At 47.7% G+C, this 18,449-nt stretch overlaps 1 protein-coding gene across 9 annotated transcripts in view; it reads left to right on the forward strand.

The window, feature by feature from the left end:
* The window catches only part of LOC310897956 (uncharacterized protein), a 43,690-nt gene that overhangs the window by 3,544 nt on the left and 21,697 nt on the right, over window positions 1-18,449 (forward strand). For 2 of the 9 annotated variants that reach the window (XR_014582843.1, XR_014582844.1), the window contains exons 1-4: window positions 2,710-3,819; window positions 14,838-14,922; window positions 15,946-16,048; window positions 16,672-16,784. Coding sequence is in view for 1 of the 9 variants with exons in the window: in XM_083832143.1 (XP_083688269.1) it covers window positions 1-135; window positions 14,838-14,922; window positions 15,946-15,960 (235 nt within the window). In the remaining 8 variants the exon portion in view is untranslated. Of the gene's footprint in view, window positions 136-1,365; window positions 2,550-2,709; window positions 3,820-14,837; window positions 14,923-15,945; window positions 16,049-16,671; window positions 16,785-18,449 lie in introns of those variants that run through there. The other 7 variants (XM_083832143.1, XR_014582841.1, XR_014582839.1 and 4 more) reach the window with 7 other exon arrangements.

Genomic DNA, 18,449 nt, shown 5'->3' on the forward strand with positions numbered 1-18,449 from the left:
GGGCGCGCAGCGGGTGCGCGGGGCAGCGCGGAGCGGGAGCGCGCAGCGGGCGCGGCCGGCGGCAGCGGGATCACGCCGGAGGACGGGGCTCGGCGCAGGCTGCCCGCTCGGCTGGGAAAATCCTTTCCGGATCCTGTAAGTTTCCGACGGGCAGGCGGAGGTCCCGCGGGGGAGAGTCCCACGGTGCGCTGCCCCGGGTCTCCGGCACTTCCCCAAGCCCGGGCTGGGGTCGGGGGGTCTGGGGGGGAGAAGCTGGGGTCCCCCTCGCTACTGCTGGCAGGCTGCTCCGGGATGGGGAACCTGCCGTCCGTTTGCAGTCAGTCTTACTCTCTGGGCCGCTTGATTCATTGTTTTAGCTGCTAGAATGACATGTGGCTCTGCAGGGCAGCATCCCCCCGCCCCCCCCCCCCCCCCAAAAAAAAAAAATCACAACAACCTTGCCGCTAAATAAACCAGGACGAGCCGGTGCTCTCTTCTTCTGAAGGGAGCCCTGCGAACTTGTGTGTGGTGTGTGTGGTGTGTGTATGCGTGTGTGTGTGCGTGTGTGTGTGCCGGGCTGCCAACCTGGAGGACTTTTCCGGGGAGAGGAAGGGAAGCAGAGAGGGAAGCTCTTTTATTTCACTGCTTGTTTTGATGGCAGCTCCCAGGAGGCTGCGATTTTCTGCTGCCTAGTTAGTGCCCCTTAATCCTGACTCGGGAGTGACTCAGTCGACGCTTGCAAGGGCTGATTATTTTTTTTATCGGGGGAGGCAGGGGTTCAGCTGAGGCTGGGGCGTAGCGGTCGAGGCTCCGGCGAGCGGAAAAGGCAGCTCGGCGACCGCGGCGAGGGGGATGGCGAGGGGGTAGAGAGGGAGAGGCCGGGGCAGGTAATGGAGAACCCGCCGCGTTCGCCTTGCTTGATTTTATTATTATTTTTTTTTATGACGATTTAATTGAATTGCTGTCATTCTCCCCTGGCAAGGGCTGACAATTCAGTACAGCTGCCGTCTTTGCAGACATATCTGTCCTCCGCCTTCCTTCCCTCTCCTTCTCTCTCTTTCTTCCTCTCCCTCTCTTTTTAGTCACGATTTCCCGAGATAAATGAATGCGCATTTGATGGGTGCGTTAAGATGTGGCCCATTCGGCTCTCGTAATTCAATCCTCTTGATGCAATGTGTGCCGAACCAGTTGTGCTAAGAAACATGCGGGCAAGTGCTTTTTTCAACGGTTTGGATTGGTTTAAGAAGCCGAGGGGGGTATTTTATTACTGGTCCAAAACAGTGTTCCAGCTCCCAAGCTAAACTTTAGCGACCCCCCCCCCCACACACACACTTCATTTCGCTTGAGCACAGAGGCTGGAGGAGGAAAACGTGAGGTACCCTATTTTTTTTATTTTTGTATTTTTTCCTAAAAAGAGGGAGAAAAGGGGGCAGCTCGCCTCCTGGGCAAGGTGCCGGGCTGGGAAGCAGCAAACTTTCCCGAGGGGGCAACGGAGCCGCCGCCACCCGGCTCCGCTGCTTCCCCGCATCCCCCGGCCGAGCTCACAGCTCCCCAAGCCCAAAGTTACCTGCTCTGCAGCTGCAGCAGCCGCAGCCGTGCTGCCGCCTGCTCCTGAATTAAACACAACTCTTAATGATGTAGCATTATCAGCAAGGGACACTTGATTGACTGATCTAGGTATGATATATGTGCCGGGCGTCTAAATTAAATATTAAGTGAAATACTTAGCTCTAATTAGAAATCGTAACCTAGCAATGAAAACTTGAAGAAACAAATTGCGGGGGGAGGAGGGGACAGCCTTTAAACGCGGCAGCGAGGAAAGTAGCAGTGATGTGTACAGAAGCTGACATATTAGCAACAAGCAGCAACTTTGAAATGATTGACGTATCATTAAAGCCATCAGGTTGATTTTAATAATTCTTCTTCTACAAAAAAATAGCGCGGAGCCTCCTAGACAAGTTATTTATTTATCAGAGCAAGAAACCAGGGAGAAACATAATTAGACCGGGGGATAAAAAAAAAAAAAAAAAAAAAAAAAAAAAGGGGGAAGGCGTGGGTAAATTTGCCGGCGGTTTTAACAAATAAAGGTCCAAAAAAGCAGCGACCATCAAGCCCAGGGCTTCTCTGGGAGATGGAGTTGTCAGGGCTAGATGCCTTCTCGCCCGAGTGTGCCTTCCCAAGGTAAACAACCACACAGTTGCCTCAACTTTCTCCTTTAGTACAAAGTTCCTGGTGCGACGGAAAATTTGAATATTTTATCAGTCTCTTGTAGTGACCCTCATTAGGTGGGCATCCTGCTAAGGCCCCGGCGTTGCAAGAAAGCTGCCCAATCAGAACATTTGCACGCCTTGTTAGCGATGGTTAATGAAGCTTCCCCGTGCACTCAAAGAAAGGCCCCCTCCATGTAGATTTACCTTATGTCAACTCGTTACTTCTAATGAATCGCATCAAAATTCTTCCCTGAATGGGGCCGAGGCGCCCGGACCGGGATCCCCTCCCCTCCCGGAGAAGCCCACCCCTGCCACCGCGGCTCAGCCGCCGTGCACGCTGGCGGAGCAGCCGGGACCGAGGTGACCGGGCGCAGGGTGGCGGCGGCGAGGGGGGCGCGGGGCCGCGGGAGGGGGCGCGGCCGGCGGCGGGGGCTCCCCGGGGGGGCGCAGCCCGGCCCCCGCTCCCCGGTTCCAGGCGAGGGCAGCGGCTGCGGAGGCTTCGCCGCTGGCAGGTAGACGTTTGCTCCTCGCCTCTAATTTCCACCCTCCCCGCCACCCCCACCTCCCTGTCCCTCCGGGCTAGCATTTTAAAATCAATTAGTATTTTCAATTCTTGAGGTGAATTATTCAAACAAATGTTTGGGAGACCCTGAGGGAGAATTTGGCCGTGACAAAAGGTTTGATTAGCTTTATTTCCCCCCAAAAGCAACAAAGGCGCAGGGCTGCGAGAACAATCCGCTACATCAGGGCATGTTCAATTAAATGAAAGTCATTAGCTTCGCCGTGAAAGCACTACCTTTAAAATCAGATGGGGCGGGCGGGGAGGGGGGGGGAGGACTCTGATAATTGTGGCAGGAGGATTTAACACCCCCCTCCCCCTAGACACACAAAGCCCTCCAAAAAGAAGAAGAAGAAGGCGGGGGGGGGGGGGGGGCGACCACGCAACACTTCACCCTTTGGAAATTTGTGCTCAGTCTAAACAATAGGAAGCCCATAATGCAGATTATAACACTCACTGACTCGAATCCATTATCTGCCCTCCACACTGTCTATATATTGATTTCCATATACTTTCTATTGCTCTCAATGACTGAGCAAAGCTCCAGTTAAGAGCCCGCGACACCCAGGAGCGCTGCTTGAACTCCATCTCACCATTACGAGCCGGAGCCGGTTGTAAACACGAAACGCTCCCACTTCCCCGCGGCAGCCGTGAACAAGCACACCACGCACAAACACCCAGCCAAGCGGCCGCTGCCTGGGCCCCCCCCCAAAATCCCCCCTCCCCGCCGCTGCCGGCCGCCGGCCGCCCCTCGGAGAGAGAAACCCTGCGGCCGGTGCCCGGCGTGCGCCCGTCCCGAGCGCGCCCGAGCCTTGGGAAGGGATGGGAAAGGATGGGAAGGGAGAGGAGGGGAAGGGAAAGGAGAGAATGGGAAGGGGTCTCCATCCCCCGGGGAGGGGGGGGGGCAGAGCCAGGGAGCTGGGCTCCCTGCCTGTGGCCCTCCGCCCGCAGCCCCTGTGCCCGGGTGGAGCCGGCAGCCCCGAGGTCTCGGTGAGGGCTGGAGGTCGTTGCTGCAGCTCTGAGAGCCCGCAGAGCTGAACTTTTTTTTCGAGGCAGCATCCTCTCCGGACGGTAAGTCGGCTTAAGATCGCGTCCTCCCCGTCTCTCTCGGTGCGCGTGTGTGTGCGTGAGGGAGAGGGCGAGAGCTCAGCTGAAAGGGATGGGAAAAGAAGAAGAAAGCAGCGCACCCAGAGCTCAAACTGAATTTGGGGAAAGGGCTGTGAGCACGGAGCAGGAGGCCGCGGCCCCCAGCCCCGGTGGCGCAGCCCAGGGCTCTGCCTCCCCGCTCCTCCTGCCCGGGCACTGCGCCGGGCTGGGGCCGCTGTCCGGGGGCTGAGCGCGGCCGGAGAAGGGCAGAAATTTGGGAGAAGCTGTGTTTGGGGGAGGCACAGCGGGAGCCCCGCTGCTCTACGGACCCCGCGTAACCCGCTCCGGTCCCGCCTAGATCGGGTAGATCCAGGAGAGCGTCTTGATGTTCACATCTCCCTCCCCCTTCATTTACTTTAATGAAGGTTGATAATTTGTTTCGAGGCAGTGCACTGGACTGATAAGTCCTCCCCAGCTAATATGCTAAAGTTTAAATACCAGCAGGTGCAAATTCGCTCTGTTAAGGCTACAAAAATAATGCCTAAATTCAAGAGCACGAGAAGTTGGCCTTTGTATTGTGATTTAGAAAAGGCAAATTGCACTATACATGGCCAACTGTTTACAAAAAAAAAAAAAAAAAAATCCCATCCCCCTCGAAGTACTAAATTCTTCTTAATAATGCCGAAGGTGAAGTTGTTTCATATTGGACAAAATGGGCATTATTCTTTGTCATGTAAATTACCGTTCACTTGACCTCAGGTTAGAGGATAATGCTCTTTCGTAGTTCACACTAAAACTTATTCAAATCAGAGAGCTGAAGAATCATTTCACGAAATCCGCCTAAGATAGTGAAGACGACTTAGAGATCTTCATTCAGAAAACATGAGTTAGGAACATGTACTTAAAAAAAAAAAAAGTATTTTCTGCGAAACCCCAAGATTAGGAGTTGTTGCTTTTTTTTTTTTTTTTTCTTCCTTAAAAACGTTATGCTCCCTGGATTTCACGAGAAATGTGTATATAATTTCACATAACAAGATTAAAAGAAAGGAAAAGATATGAATCAAAAGAGCTATAGATACACAAAAGACCTTCAAGTAACAATTACTGTAATACATATTTTAAAATAGGAAAAGAAATGAAAAGATATTTAACAATTGCGTAAAACAGAAATGAAGGTTTGATAAAGAAGATGCAGCTTGCGGTGCTATTTCGTTCGATAAATATACTTTTGGCGTGGAGTGACAGGATATGTTATTTTGACACAAAATGAAAGCGTTACTGCAGATATAGAGACATAGATATACAAGAAGACAGCTGTATACACTCATTTATAAATTAGTGGCTGCACGTGGAATGAAATCTGAGTGTCTGTACTTTCCCAAGCAAAGCTGAAAAATATCCCATAGGTGAGGCGCTGGGCTGAGGTAGGTTTAATATTTAAGTGCGAGAGATTATTGGAAATCAAATAAAAATTCGACACGCATTGACCCATTAGAGGATTTAGCGGTGAGGAGGGAGAGATTTTCCAGGGCTTTTGTCGCTAATGTTTCAATGCTGGGCGCTAACTTTAAGAAAAGTGTCAGTAGAATAACAAATTGAGGGCATGAAAGGCCACGGAGAGAAAGCAGGCAAGGATGCTCTTGACTTCTTAGCAGTTGCTTAGAAAGGATCTCGAGCTTAATATGGGGACTCAATCAACGCAGAGCACAAAGCTGGGGAGAGGGGGAGAAGAAAGTTGGGCTCAGCACGTGCAGTTTGGGCAAGTCGCTTGAGTGAGCACTGAAGGAGGGAGGCACTGCGCGGCGCGGAGCCCCGCCGGCTGCACCCTCTGCCTCCCGCTCCCGGCACGGGGACCGGTGGTCCCAGGGTGTCCCGGGGGAGCTGGAGGGGCCGGGGGGAGCGCGCTGCAGCCCCCTTGTCCCCCACCCGCCGCCGCCCCCCGGCCGCCCGCAGCGCCGGTCCCCGCCGGGGGTCCCCGCCCGAAATGGGGCCGGGGGAGCGGTGTTGGGGGGCGCGGGGGCCCCACCGAGAGGCTCAGGTCCTGTGCTCCTGGTGGGCTTCGCAGCAGGGCACGGAGCGGCCGCCCGGCCCGGGATGGGTGCCGGGAGCCTGCACAACGCGCCCCCTCGGCAGAGCGCCAGCAGCAGGGTTTTGTTGGAAGGCTCCGTTATCAAAGTTGGTCTTTTCCCGAGAAACAGCCGATTTTAAAGCCCGGCGGTAAAGATTTTTAACAGCTTAGCGAATATCACAGATAAGGAAAATCTGGAAGATGCTGCTAGGACGTCAGACCTTAATGGGCTTCTTCAGCGGCGAAGGGAACTCCATTCTGTTCCCTGCGCGCATTATACTGCAGACAGAATCCGATATATACTCTATTTAATCTTGCTCTGTGACAGAGCTGTTTAAGTGTATACCATGCCTACATGCTTTGTATCAAGACCAAAAGGATGCATTGTTGAAAGAAAACTATTCAAAATCTTTCATCTGATAGAAACGATCCAGCAACTGTGAGGCAGCTACAGCACAATGGTTCTGTCTACATAATAGGTATCTCATAAAAATACAGTGTGTCATTGCGACAAAAAAGTTAAAAGTCTTAAACGTATCCATCTTATATATTGCATGAAGTCAATAATATTCTAACCTTGCCTGCACCCCGCCATTAAATGGTACACGGCACTTTAAAATCGAGGGCATTGTGATTGAAATCCCAGGCTCTGGCAGAGAAAGAGGGGAGCAAGGTAAGTTAAGCGAGGACCATTACAGATGTAATGACCTCAGGGTAAATATTCATTAGGAAGAAGAGATTCCTCTCCTAATGCCCAGTCTATTTTCTTTGGAATGCAATATCACAGAGACTAATGTAGTATCAAGACCCAAGATTTAAAAGGAGATTATTTCCACGTGTGCTGGGTTGAGCTGGGGGGGGGAGGGGGGATTTTTTCCAGACACTTTCCTCAAGTGGGACGAAAACTCCAAGAATAGGTTTAAAAAAAAATAAGTCACCTTCCTCATTAAGTTCTGGCGGCTAGAGCAGCTTGTTCCTTGCTTTACCCCGAGAGGAGAAAGCAGAGAACATTTAAGCAGCACGGTTAGCAGCCCTGCCTCTCTTTCTTCCCTTGGTAGGTGCACTTAGCCGCTGGAAAGGGAGACTACCCACAACCCCGGGGACAGTTTTCCTCCCGAGCTCCGCTCCTCTTTCTGAAGAAAACTAGCTCCGACCTCCAGCCCAGCTGAGACTGGCGCTCTAAAGTAGCTGCGAACAGCGCTCCGGTGTCTTGGCGGGGTCACAGAGGAGATTTGAGCCTTTTAATTTCCAGACGCAAGGAATGACTCCCTCGGAGCCCTTGCGTTCCCCATCTCCTCCACCCCCCCCCCCAATAAAATAAAATAAAATAAAATAAAATAAAATAAAATAAAATAAAATAAAATAAAATAAAAAGGGAAGCTAGGTACGATTCCCTTATATACAGGGGGAGGATTTACAGGGGGTATGGGGTAGCGGGAGCGGGGCGCGTCTGGCTGGGGGGAGCATCCCCGCCGCCAGCCGCCCCTGTCCTCGTCGCGTTGTCCCCGCCGCTGCGGCCGCTGTCGCCAGCCCGGTCCCGATCCGGGCTCCGGCCCGCGGGCGGCGCAGCCTTCGCCGTGTGCGGCAGCAAACGGGCACGTCGCCCGGCGTGACCTTCAGGGAGCACATTTCAGCTGCCAAACATCGAGAAAAGTGCTCCTCTCGCTTGCAGGCGCCATGTTAACGCCGGGAGCTGCCGGGCTGGGGCGGGGGGAGGGCGGTTTCGCAGTTTGACACAGTTGGTGATTCAGACTGGACGTGCTCTCGACGGCTCCGCAAGAACAAAAGTGCTTTGGGATTCTGCCCCCCGCCGCGCTCCCCCGAGGGGACTCGCTCTGTAATATCGATGCCTGCTTGGGGACCCTACGGAGCATCCCCCCTCCCTGTGGCTGGGCGGGCTGCCCAGGGGTCCCGGCCCAAAGCCCCAAGTCCTGCCTTGCCCTGGGCCCCCGACATCCCCGGGGAAGCTCCTGCGACCGCCCGGCTGCCCGCGAAGAAAATAAATCTCCCCACCCCCAAAAAGTCCCTCCTTTTAAAATGATTTCCCAAGCAGTGGGTCAACGCTGAGCTGAATTCTCCACTTCCCCATCTCGCACCGAAACCTGCTGGTTAGTCACCGGCGCTGTTTTGCCTTTTCCTAGCGCTTTTTTTTTTTTTTTTTTTCTTTGAACATGAAAAAATCCCCAAACTTTTGCAGATGGCCATAAGTCGACGAAGCCACACCGCGAGTCCGGCGGGGACAGAGAGAAGTCACAGACCCGCTCCTCCCCGGGTCTGCAGGTCCGGTGCCGTCCTAATGGTTCAAGTTCCCCTAAGGATTTCAAAACAAAGGCAGCCCAGCCCAGCTTCACCACGAACGGGTCTCCATTGTAATACTGGGCTTTTTCTCTTTTTTTTTCCCCTCTTTGCCCTGTTTTCCAGCCTGCAGTTACTGAAGGTCAGATGGAGAGGTCATGGCTTTGCATCCCCTATAAATAGATTTTGATATTTAGACAGCTATTGCTACTCAATATTAACTTACAGGATAATGGCGAGAGATACCGTATGCACTGAACCTGTTATTCACGAGTGAGCAGCATCTGTCGAATGCAATTCTCGTCTTTTTGCCCTGTTCGGCTATAGCGCAATCAATAGGGCGAAGGACGTCTTGAGGCTGGGGTGGGGATGGTGAGTGGGGTGACTGTGCGGGGGACTGACTGTTGCGAGTACAGTGCTGAAACCATAAAAGGACTTCAGAGAGCTGAAGTCAAGAGCCAGGTAGGTACAGACCAGCTATAAGTGAGTAGAGGACCAATTCAAGAGCGTCTGGCAGAAAGCTTGCAGAAGAACAGCTCTGATTTTTTTTTTCCCCCTTTTTTTTTCCTTTTTTTTTTTTTTTCCTTAGGGCTTCCATCACCTGTAAAACACGATAAATGTTGCCGAGTTGGAAGGGTCTCCCCTCCATACATTAACACCCCGACTTCCCCTAGTTCTGGCTTTAAAAATCGTGGATTCCGGGTAGATTAGAAACAGACTCGGGGTTCACCACGAACCTTCTTGTTGTTTACAGAACGTTCAAGGGAAGGAGAGGTATTGAGCTTTGGGTAGCATTTTGAGGGAGCAATAGGAATTTTTGTTTCCTTTTCAGAGCATCCCCTCTTCCGTCTGAACCCAAATCCTCTTCTGCCTTCCGCCACCTGAAAGGCAGGAGGCTTTTAGACTCCCTAGCGGTCCTGGGTGCCGGCACTTTTTGTTGTGTTTTGTTTTTTACGGTGTAATTAAAATGAAATTCACGCCCGGGACTCCCCTTGAGGTTTTAAAACAAACACACCGCACGCCGGCTGCCCGCCGGGATGTGCTGAGCCGAGCCGGCCAACCCTGTTTAAGCCGCGTTTGCCGTCGGGACCCCCGTGTGTGCCACCTCCGGGGCAGGACGGGGGGAGGATGGGGGGGCAAGAGAGGGGCGGCGGCGAAGCCCCCTTGGGTGGGGGAGAGGAGCCCGAGAGCCCCGCTTTTGGCTATCCCCCCCGGGTGCCGCGCCTCCTGCAAAGCCAAAGCCCCGTGCCACTGGCGAGACCGCGGCTCTGGAAAGTAGTTGCAATCGGGATGGTTTGTGGAAGGAAGGGAAAAGCACACACTTTCGTCCTCCTGCCCCCATCCAGTTATCTGGGCATGGGGAGGGGCGTCGTGAAAGGGACAGATTTTTGCTTGCGTGTGAACTTTGTGGTTAAAAACGGTAGCCTGAGGAAGGGGAAGGAGGAGAGAGGCAGCGAATGATTGAACGTAATCAATAAAGTGTCTGAAAGAGAGCTGGCGAGATTTCATTCTCCCCTTTGCTCGTTTAGCTTGCTCTTTAAGGTTTGTGTGTAACATCTGGCAGCTGTGCGTGTGCGCATCTGTTTTTGGGGGGTGTCCTTCTTTAAGAAAAGGGATTACTGCCAAGGAAGATACACAAAAGAAGCAGTTTTAAGACGTTCCGACTCCCTAAAGCCTTGCGATTTCAAACCCAGCCCGAGCGGCAACGAAAGAAACTTTCTGTCAAACTTCCCCGACGCGTCGCGGGGACAAGAGCCGGGGAGCCGCGGGCTTTGTTCCGGGGGGGCACGAAGCCACACGGGGGTGTGTGGGGCTGGGTGGAGGGCTGGGGGGCACTGCGGGCAGGGGACAGCCGTCCGGCAGCCCTGGCCTGGCACTGCCCTGCTCTGGGTGCTCCCAGAGGCCACGGTGAACGCCCTTCGAGGAGCGGGAGCGCTGGTGCCAAGAGCCCGACAGAAGGGACAAACGCGGCTTGCCTGGGTGCTTTCTCGGCCGGCCGGGGGGGTGGAAGGTGCCGCGTCCCTCCCCGGCGCTTCTCCTGAGAGCTCCGGAGGGTGCCGGGGGCGCCCGGAGCAGCGCAAGCCCCCGGCTCGGCACTCCGCAGGGGCGGCGCGCGGGGCTCGGCGCAGGACCCCCCCCTGCGGCTGTCCGAGGGTTGCAGGGATAGGATTTTGTGCTCCCCCCCACGTTGGGGCTTTCTTTGACCTGATGTGGCTCGCCCTGCTTAGGGCGAGCTCTTACGGAAGTTGTCCTCGTGAGTGAAATCAGAGTTTTAGTGAGGTGCAGTCCCCATACATTTTTAACCACAGTGATTACTAAATTAATAGCAGGCCCTAAGACAGATGTCAAAACGTCTTGAAAATGTTTATCTGTGAATAAATGAGAAGGTGGTAAGACGCATTATCTGATTGTGTAATGAAATATGTATGAGGAACAGCTGTTTGCAACAGTCACCTCCCGTCGTTTCATTAGCCTAGAGCCTCCTCTTTAGCGAAGCGCTTCCCCGAAGTTGGCCATTCAGCACCGGCCAGGAGCCGCGGTGGGGAAGGGAGAGCCCGGCGATGTCCCGGCCCTACCCGGACCAGGCCAGGCCACGGGCTGTCTTCGTGGCATTTCTCACACCGATGGTTCGCTCCGAGGAGGCGCGGATGGGGCCTGAAGATGTCTCACCGGTAACCCCAAGCTGAAGAGGATGCCCGGCGAGGAAGGATCCGAGATGCTCACCTCGGAAGCACAGCAAACAGCTATTTGTTAAGATTTCATGCCGAACAGCGACAGCCTCCTCGACTGCTTAGTGTTGACATAAACTTCCAGACGTCGAGCATATGTTGTTGTACAGCATTGTTTATGTGTGCTACCAGATGTTGCTTTGCATCCTATTGTCTGGAGTCAGTGTTTAGTTCAGGTTAAAATATCTTTACTTAAACTGCTCAGTTGGCCATTGTGTGAGCATTAGTGAAGTGTCATGGAGAGGTAATGGGAAGTCCGGGGAGGTTAGCTCTCCGAGCGTGGCCAGGAGGTCCCTGGTTCATGGTGGGGTTACAGCCACCACTGTCATCTTTTGTTTTCCCTCCTCAGAGAACCCTTGTCCTTCCTTTAAAAGGATGTGCCCAGCTCTCTTTCCCTTCGGAGCTTTCTCCGCCGGTTTCATGAAACGGCCCGATGTTTGTTTTTCTATTCCCCTAAATCGCCCGAAAGAGGAAAGGAAAACGCTTTTCTGCGTCACCGCCACCCCGGGCAGGGCGGAGCGGGGTGGCCCCACGTCCCTGTACGGGGGCTGCCGGCGCCGACGGGAAGTCGGCCGCGACGAAAGAGTTCACACTTACAGCGGGGCAGCGGCCCTCTCCCGAAAAAATGCCCGCCGTCCCTGCCCGCGGCCCGGCCGAGCCTCGCAGGCCGGGCGGGCGGAGGGGGCGGCCGGCCGCACCCCGGCGGGGCGAGTCGTTCGGGGCAGCCGCCGCCCGTGGGGGCGGCCTGCGTGGAGACTTTTCTTGCCCTTAACCCCTCAGCCCGGGCCAGCCGCGGCAGCTGACCTGCGGCCAGACTTTTGCTCCGGGAGAAGGGGGGGGGCGGGGAAGCTATAGACCTTAATCGGATTTCTCCCCAAACACTTCTGGTATGTTGTTGTTATGCATCTATATGGAGATCATTATTTATAAATGAGCGAGTACGATCAGTCCCAAAGACTTTAAGAGCCCGGATTTGTGTTATTAAGTTGAAGGCAGGGTAGAGTGATTTAGCGGGAGGACGGAGGTGCTGGCCGGGGCTGGCCGCCCGCCTTGGCCAGAGGAAGGTCACCTGCCGCTCCGCTTTCCCTCTGCCCACCCTCTCGGACGATCCCCGGCCTCTGCTCAGGGCTGTGGTGCTGTGGGTCACGCAGCCGCTAACTCTTATCTTCTTTTACTGCAGTCCTGCCTCACACAATGGAGTCATATTTTCCTGTAAACTAGGTGCTCCACTAAGAGTGGAGACTATGTGAGAACATTTACAGCAGCAGAGGTTTTATAGGTCGAGATAAACCCTACCCCCTCTGCTCTGACATTTGTAAAACCACTTCAGGATACAGTTAACATCTCTCTAAATGCCCGAATTAAACAAAAAGCCGCATTGTGTATTTCAGCATCGAGAGCAGAGATTTTGAGATGCGACACACTGTATAATGTAGATGTATTTGTGTTATTTCTAGCATTTTTGCTTGTGCATAATCCCTTATGCCTTTTATTATAATCCTACACATTACAGTTAATCTGTAATGATACTGCTTCAGAGGGACCTGTTGCACACAGTGATGGTAATTTGTAACCTTGGTAACAGTTTTAAATAAAGATTATAACAATGATGTCAACTGTTTTTATTCACCATACCGTAAATGGGGTCTCAATATTATTATGCCTGTAAAGGACAGAGTTTAAGAAACAGTTATGAGGTTCCATTTTACTTATTATAGTGTGAGCTATCACTTTTTAGCTTGTCCTTAGTAAACATGATCATGGTTCTAAATAGTATAAAGATTTTCAGACTGCTGAGGACTCTGTAAACTTTAATTTTCTGAATGAGGGGGATATTATTATGAATTAGGGTTATCAGGATCCAAGTACCCTTACCAAGAACATTTTAGTCTTCCAGAGAAATATCTCAGAATAAGTACTACTTAGACACCCTAATGAATAATGCTAACACCGACTCTACCATTAGCCTTCTGCACAAGCTCTCCCCTCTATTAAAGCTTGCAGAAAATGCTCACAAGCTGAAAGCAAAATTAAATGTAATTGCTTTTATTTACCTATTGCTTTTATATCATTAAAATATTTTTAGTTACATTTATTAAATAGCAGCCACTTCGATTATTACCTTCCATATCTATTAATCCATTTTTGCTTATTAACTACACCAGCATTAGCTATTAAAATATGTATATATACATACATATATGTATATATTACATATACTGTATTTGCCAAGATATGTTTCAGTTCTCATTAACAAAAATATTCTTGTGGAAGATTCTCTGAAGCATATTTTTCATGCACAATTATTAATAATCACAGTTGTCAAGAATTAGATATGCACAGATTGCAAATGGAAAGGAAATATTAGATGCAAAATGAAATATACAGTAGAATTGAAGCATAACTATTTTTTCTCCTTAAATAAAAAAATTTACAGAGTGAAAAACTGAGCTATTAAGCTTACTTAAAAGATGGCTTTGTTGGTTTAATTATACTGTAGTTATTTTATAAATATGTTTCAAAGGAAGCTTGCCATATTGAATGTCAATGAAGCCTGTAAAGAAAAGACTTACAAAAGCTAATGCATACCAAATACCAAATTTTAGTCATTAGCATTCCTATTTATTACAAACTAAAGGAACCTATTAACAGACAAGAATTTCTATTTAGCTAGCATTACAGTGTTTAGCCATTAAAATAAAAAAGGACAAGAAGAAAAAAAAAAGACCTCCCCACTTAGAACTATATGTTCTTTCTACTTGGAAAGACAAAAAAAAAAAAAAAACACAAAACAAACAAACAAACAAAACAAATGACAACAACCCTCACAACAGAAAATATGATTCTTTGGTATTACTGTCTGTACACAACCAAATTTTGCACAGCTTTATTTAGGTAAAAGTTCCACTCGTTCCAAAGGAAAAGATCTGTCTGAGTAAGAGTTTCAAATATTTTGTGCATACATTAACAGCTGCATTTCATGGACTTTTGATTACAGTAAAATGTAGGTTGACTTTGGGCTGATACAGGTCTACAGGATCAAGCCTGGAGGCTGGAGGCCCCTATACAAAGCCTTTGGGTGCTTTCCTATTGCATTCAGTAGTTTACATCAAGTCTGGGGTGTGGATAGCAGCTTTCATGCTTAGGATGAGGAAGGAAGGACTAAAGGACTACACCGTTCATTAGGTTAGGCAGACTTCTAACCAGAAGTTTCTTTTCTTTTCTAAATCAGCATATTTATTCACCTGCTGCCTGTTTATTCAATAATAATATCCTCTCAGCATAGAATGCATACTTTCCAAATACCCTTTAATAAACTATACTTTTGAAGATGAAAGTGTATGTATGTAATACACCTTGGAGTTTCTTAAAAGCATTAGCCATGTTATTGTGTAACTTATATTAAATTTCACATATAAAAGGTAAATAAGCTTTCTTGTATTTTTGGCTGAACTGCACACTTTTATGTAAAAGGAGAAGCTTTTGGAGACTCTTATATTTATGACAAGGTAACAAACTGATATATCTTTTCCCCTTTGTTGCATCTGACACGGTCGATGTCTTCTCAGCTTGTGAGTATCACTCCTTGAGACTCTGTTGTGTCTATTCAAATTGACAGAGAAATTCAAAACAAGACCAGAGAAGCAGCACAACTGCTACAGAGCTTCGGTATGACAGATGCTGTCAAATGTCTGTTATGCCTCAAACATTACTTCAGTTTCAAAGAATTGGGGGGAGGGTGGCGGGAAGCAGTTTGAGAAAGTTCATGCAGTGCTGAGCGCAACCCAATGGTTTAATCTTTGTTTTCTGATTTTCATTGTTGATTTATAAAACAGGCTTTACATTTAATTTAATAAAAGGTTCAGCTTTACTAATAGGGATCACATTTGATTTTGATTTTGCAAGAATAGAGTGAAGACTCTTACAAAGACAATTCGCTGTATAAACATCCTGCCCAAGAAAGGAAAGTTCATCCTTACTCCATCTACAGGATCTGTAAGTACAAGAAATTTATTCTGTTCATAGAATTGAAGTCCTAGGCATTAGGATGTCACTGTAGGACTGGATGCTTACAGCTTTCACATGAACATTAAACTTCATGAAGTTTAATGGAAATTGTTCTACAATCATTATATCTTAATGTGTATGAAATATTTTGATTAAAGGAATCCCTGTGTGACCCCATTTACATGATCCATGTTGCAGCTTTTTACTAATGAAAACAAAACTGATCTGAAATTTGCATGAGTGTGGTCTCTGGGGATAACAGTCGCAATGAAATCAAAATGATGCAGGCTGTCTCTGTTTTTACTAAAATGAATTAGAATTTAGGAGGAAGTCTCGTGGAAAATTAAATACAAAAGTAGAGTTTCTGAAATTTTAAGAACTCTCACTTTTCCTTGGAGATATTTTCTGAGTCAAAGATCTTCACTTTACCTTATTATCAAGAAGAGCAGTGGTTTGAGAGGCTGCAAACAAACAAACAGATTAAAAATAAGCCTGAAGGAGTCTTTGTGTTGTCTCTCACACATTGAAGCATTCACAGGGAGAGTTTCTTCCATGTCAACATGTCTAAAACCAAAATGAAGCTGATCTATCCACAAATCAGATACTCCTGAAAAGACAGAAGACATCCCAAAGGTCTTTTGCTTACACCTAAGTAGCATGCTAGATAGATACCAATGGAAGTTTTCCAACAGATATGCTTTTGTTGTGAAAAATGTATCTGCCTAGCAAACAAACTGATCTAACTCAAAGTCCTCTTGCTAGAATGGCAAACACATTTAAAGGAGAAATGATAATAATGCAATAGACTGAATCTCAAATGAAGTTCAGACAAAAAATAAAAAATAAAAGCAGCCCTATGGAAGAAAAAGTGGTGTGATGAATCATTCCTTTGTTCAAACCGTCCCTTTAATACAAAGCAGAATACAAGTGTTTGAACAAAAATGCTTAAATCGCAGTGTTCTCAGCAATGCTTTCTCTTTTTCTCTTTAAACCATCCGTACTCTTTTGTAGCCATATACTGTATGAGACAGAGCAATTTTGAAAAGATTCATCTATCAAGTTTAACAACTTTCTGGTGTAACTTCAGAGAGGTTTATTGCTTATTCATGTGGAAGTGAGTACACCCAACTTGTTTTGCCTGGTTTTGCTACTTTTGCTGGGTTGCAAGGCTGTTCTGGTAGCTGCAAATGGCTTCTCAAGTGACATTTGCTGACATTCAGTGGTGTATATTTATCAGTATTCTTCACTTCACTTCTATACATGTAATCCATTTTATTTTGTTCTTCATAGCAGCCTCCTTTTCACTGTCCATGCCCTGAAAATGATAAATGGCAAAGTGGCGTATTTCCCTAGCTGCACTAAAATGTCACTGTGAAAAATCTTTAATGGACTAAGTGTAGCTTTCAGGTTATAACTTGTCAAGTTACGGAGAAATTCTAGAGTTTCTCCTTAATCCACAGTTCTTTGGAACCACAACACTGCAGGCAGAGACTAATTATAAGTTACACCAGTCAGAGCAGGACAAAAATAAATGAAGTAGAAACCATTTGATTAAGACTAATTTTATACTTTCTTTCTGTCTTTGTGCTTTGTTACCTGATTTCCTCTATTTAGGCTAATGTTATGTGTGCCTTATTATTTACATATTAATATGTGTATATGCTGAGTTCTATGCTATTTTAAAGACTTTGCTTATAACTGTAACACTGACTATATTTATAATATTCCTACGTCTAGGAGTGCCAAGAGAAACAGGAACCCCTTCGTGCTGGCCAAAGTAATGATATACATTAAGAAACAGTCTCTGATGGCACCTGTGATTAAAATGAACAGTAACTGAAAATTGATAGGTGAGAGGAAATTCTATTAGTACCCTCTTTCAGATTAGATTCGAAAATGGGGAAAGAATGACTGACTCAGACTTTAAGGCAGACTCAGAAATACAATGTGCCTGCCCCAGACCTGGAGTCTGGCTCCAGAAGACTATCCTGCTTTCATGTTTCTATTTCTTTTTAAGTAGACCACAATCATCTTTTCCAACATAACTCTCAAAACCACAAAGTATATGTGCAAGAGAAAACAGTTTTTGAAAACAGTCACTCCAAATCTCACTGTGGATGCTCCTTTTGAGTCACTTTTCCTTATTTTTCCTTGACTTTACAATGAAGAAATAACTTAGTTCTTGGAACTAGACAGGTTTAAAAAGAAACCTACTTCCCCCTATTATCTTTAAGCATCACCCTCAGATTCTTGCTCATTTTAGAGCTAGAGAGTGCAAAAGGAATAAAATGCTAGAGCAACAAGAGCATACAGTTTGAAGTGAATGGTACATTTTATCTGAGAAAGCATTTTTTTTTTTTTTTAAGGCTGAGGAGCACAGCACCAGTTTAGTTTTTTCTATGGAGTAGGAAGTAGCTGAAATTATTTTTATTTGATTTCTCTGTTGCTTGTGTGTCAGTGTTGTTTTCTTTATCAGTGAGGAAAAAAGGTCATAAATCTTGGAGTACCATGCAGCATAAAATACTTACTTGACTTCTTACCAAGAGCCAGTGTGCGAGTGCTTAAGGTTAGAATTTGCTTTCCTCTTCTCCCATTCTCTATACCAACATCTACCCTATTAAAAATATACTGTTCCAAGGCCTATGCACTCTTATAACCATACCAGCTCCATAGGACCCATATTTCACCTTTAGGAGTTAAGTGATCAGATACTTTGCGATGAGACTTTAAATCACTATACCTACAAAATATACCCACTGAGGAAAAAAAATCTTTTTCGACTAACATTAAAATCATGTCAGTCTTAAGAAAAAGTGTGTTGCTTGTTCATCATCTGTCCCAATAAACACTGTCAAGACTAAATTACTGGGTAAGCTTAGATCACCCAATATTTATCAATGGAGCAGAGTTCAGATCTCACTTCAGAGGCAAAGTTACAGGAAAAGAAACATCTTCCACTAGAATAGCTGATACCTATAACAGGAGGAAGGTTTTTGCATACAAAAGAGGACTTGTGTCTGCAAGACTTTTTCTTCCCCTGGTTAAAACAATTGGCCTAAAAGAAAATACTGCCTCTCCCTGAAATTCTTATCCTATCCTTAGACCATCAGAGCTACAACAGCAGTAGTATTACCATACTTTTTCCTGCAGGTGTGGGTAAAATAAGGCTTTCAAGATTAATTCTTATCATCCCTTTGGGACTTGCACTGATATTTAACTGCAGTTGATGCTTTCCCAAAGTCAGAGGAGGCTCTGTGCTTGGACCTACAGCTTTACAGGCTTTCCCATAACACTATCCCTAGAAGACAAACAAGAACCCTTCTTCAGTTCACTCTGCAGCCCTCAGAAGTTAGTTAATCCTGAGTTAAGTTTACTAAGTTTTCATAGTGAGAGCTAGATGAGCATGTTCTGCTACCACTTGAGCATCTGAGGAGCTCTAAAGATCGTTGAGACCCTCTCCTGCCTTCGAGACTCTTTCTTACCACTAACAGGAGTGTAAATTCAGCCACTGACTA

Source organism: Anser anser, assembly GCF_964211835.1.
Source record: "Anser anser genome assembly, chromosome: 3".
Taxonomy (NCBI): domain Eukaryota; kingdom Metazoa; phylum Chordata; class Aves; order Anseriformes; family Anatidae; genus Anser; species Anser anser.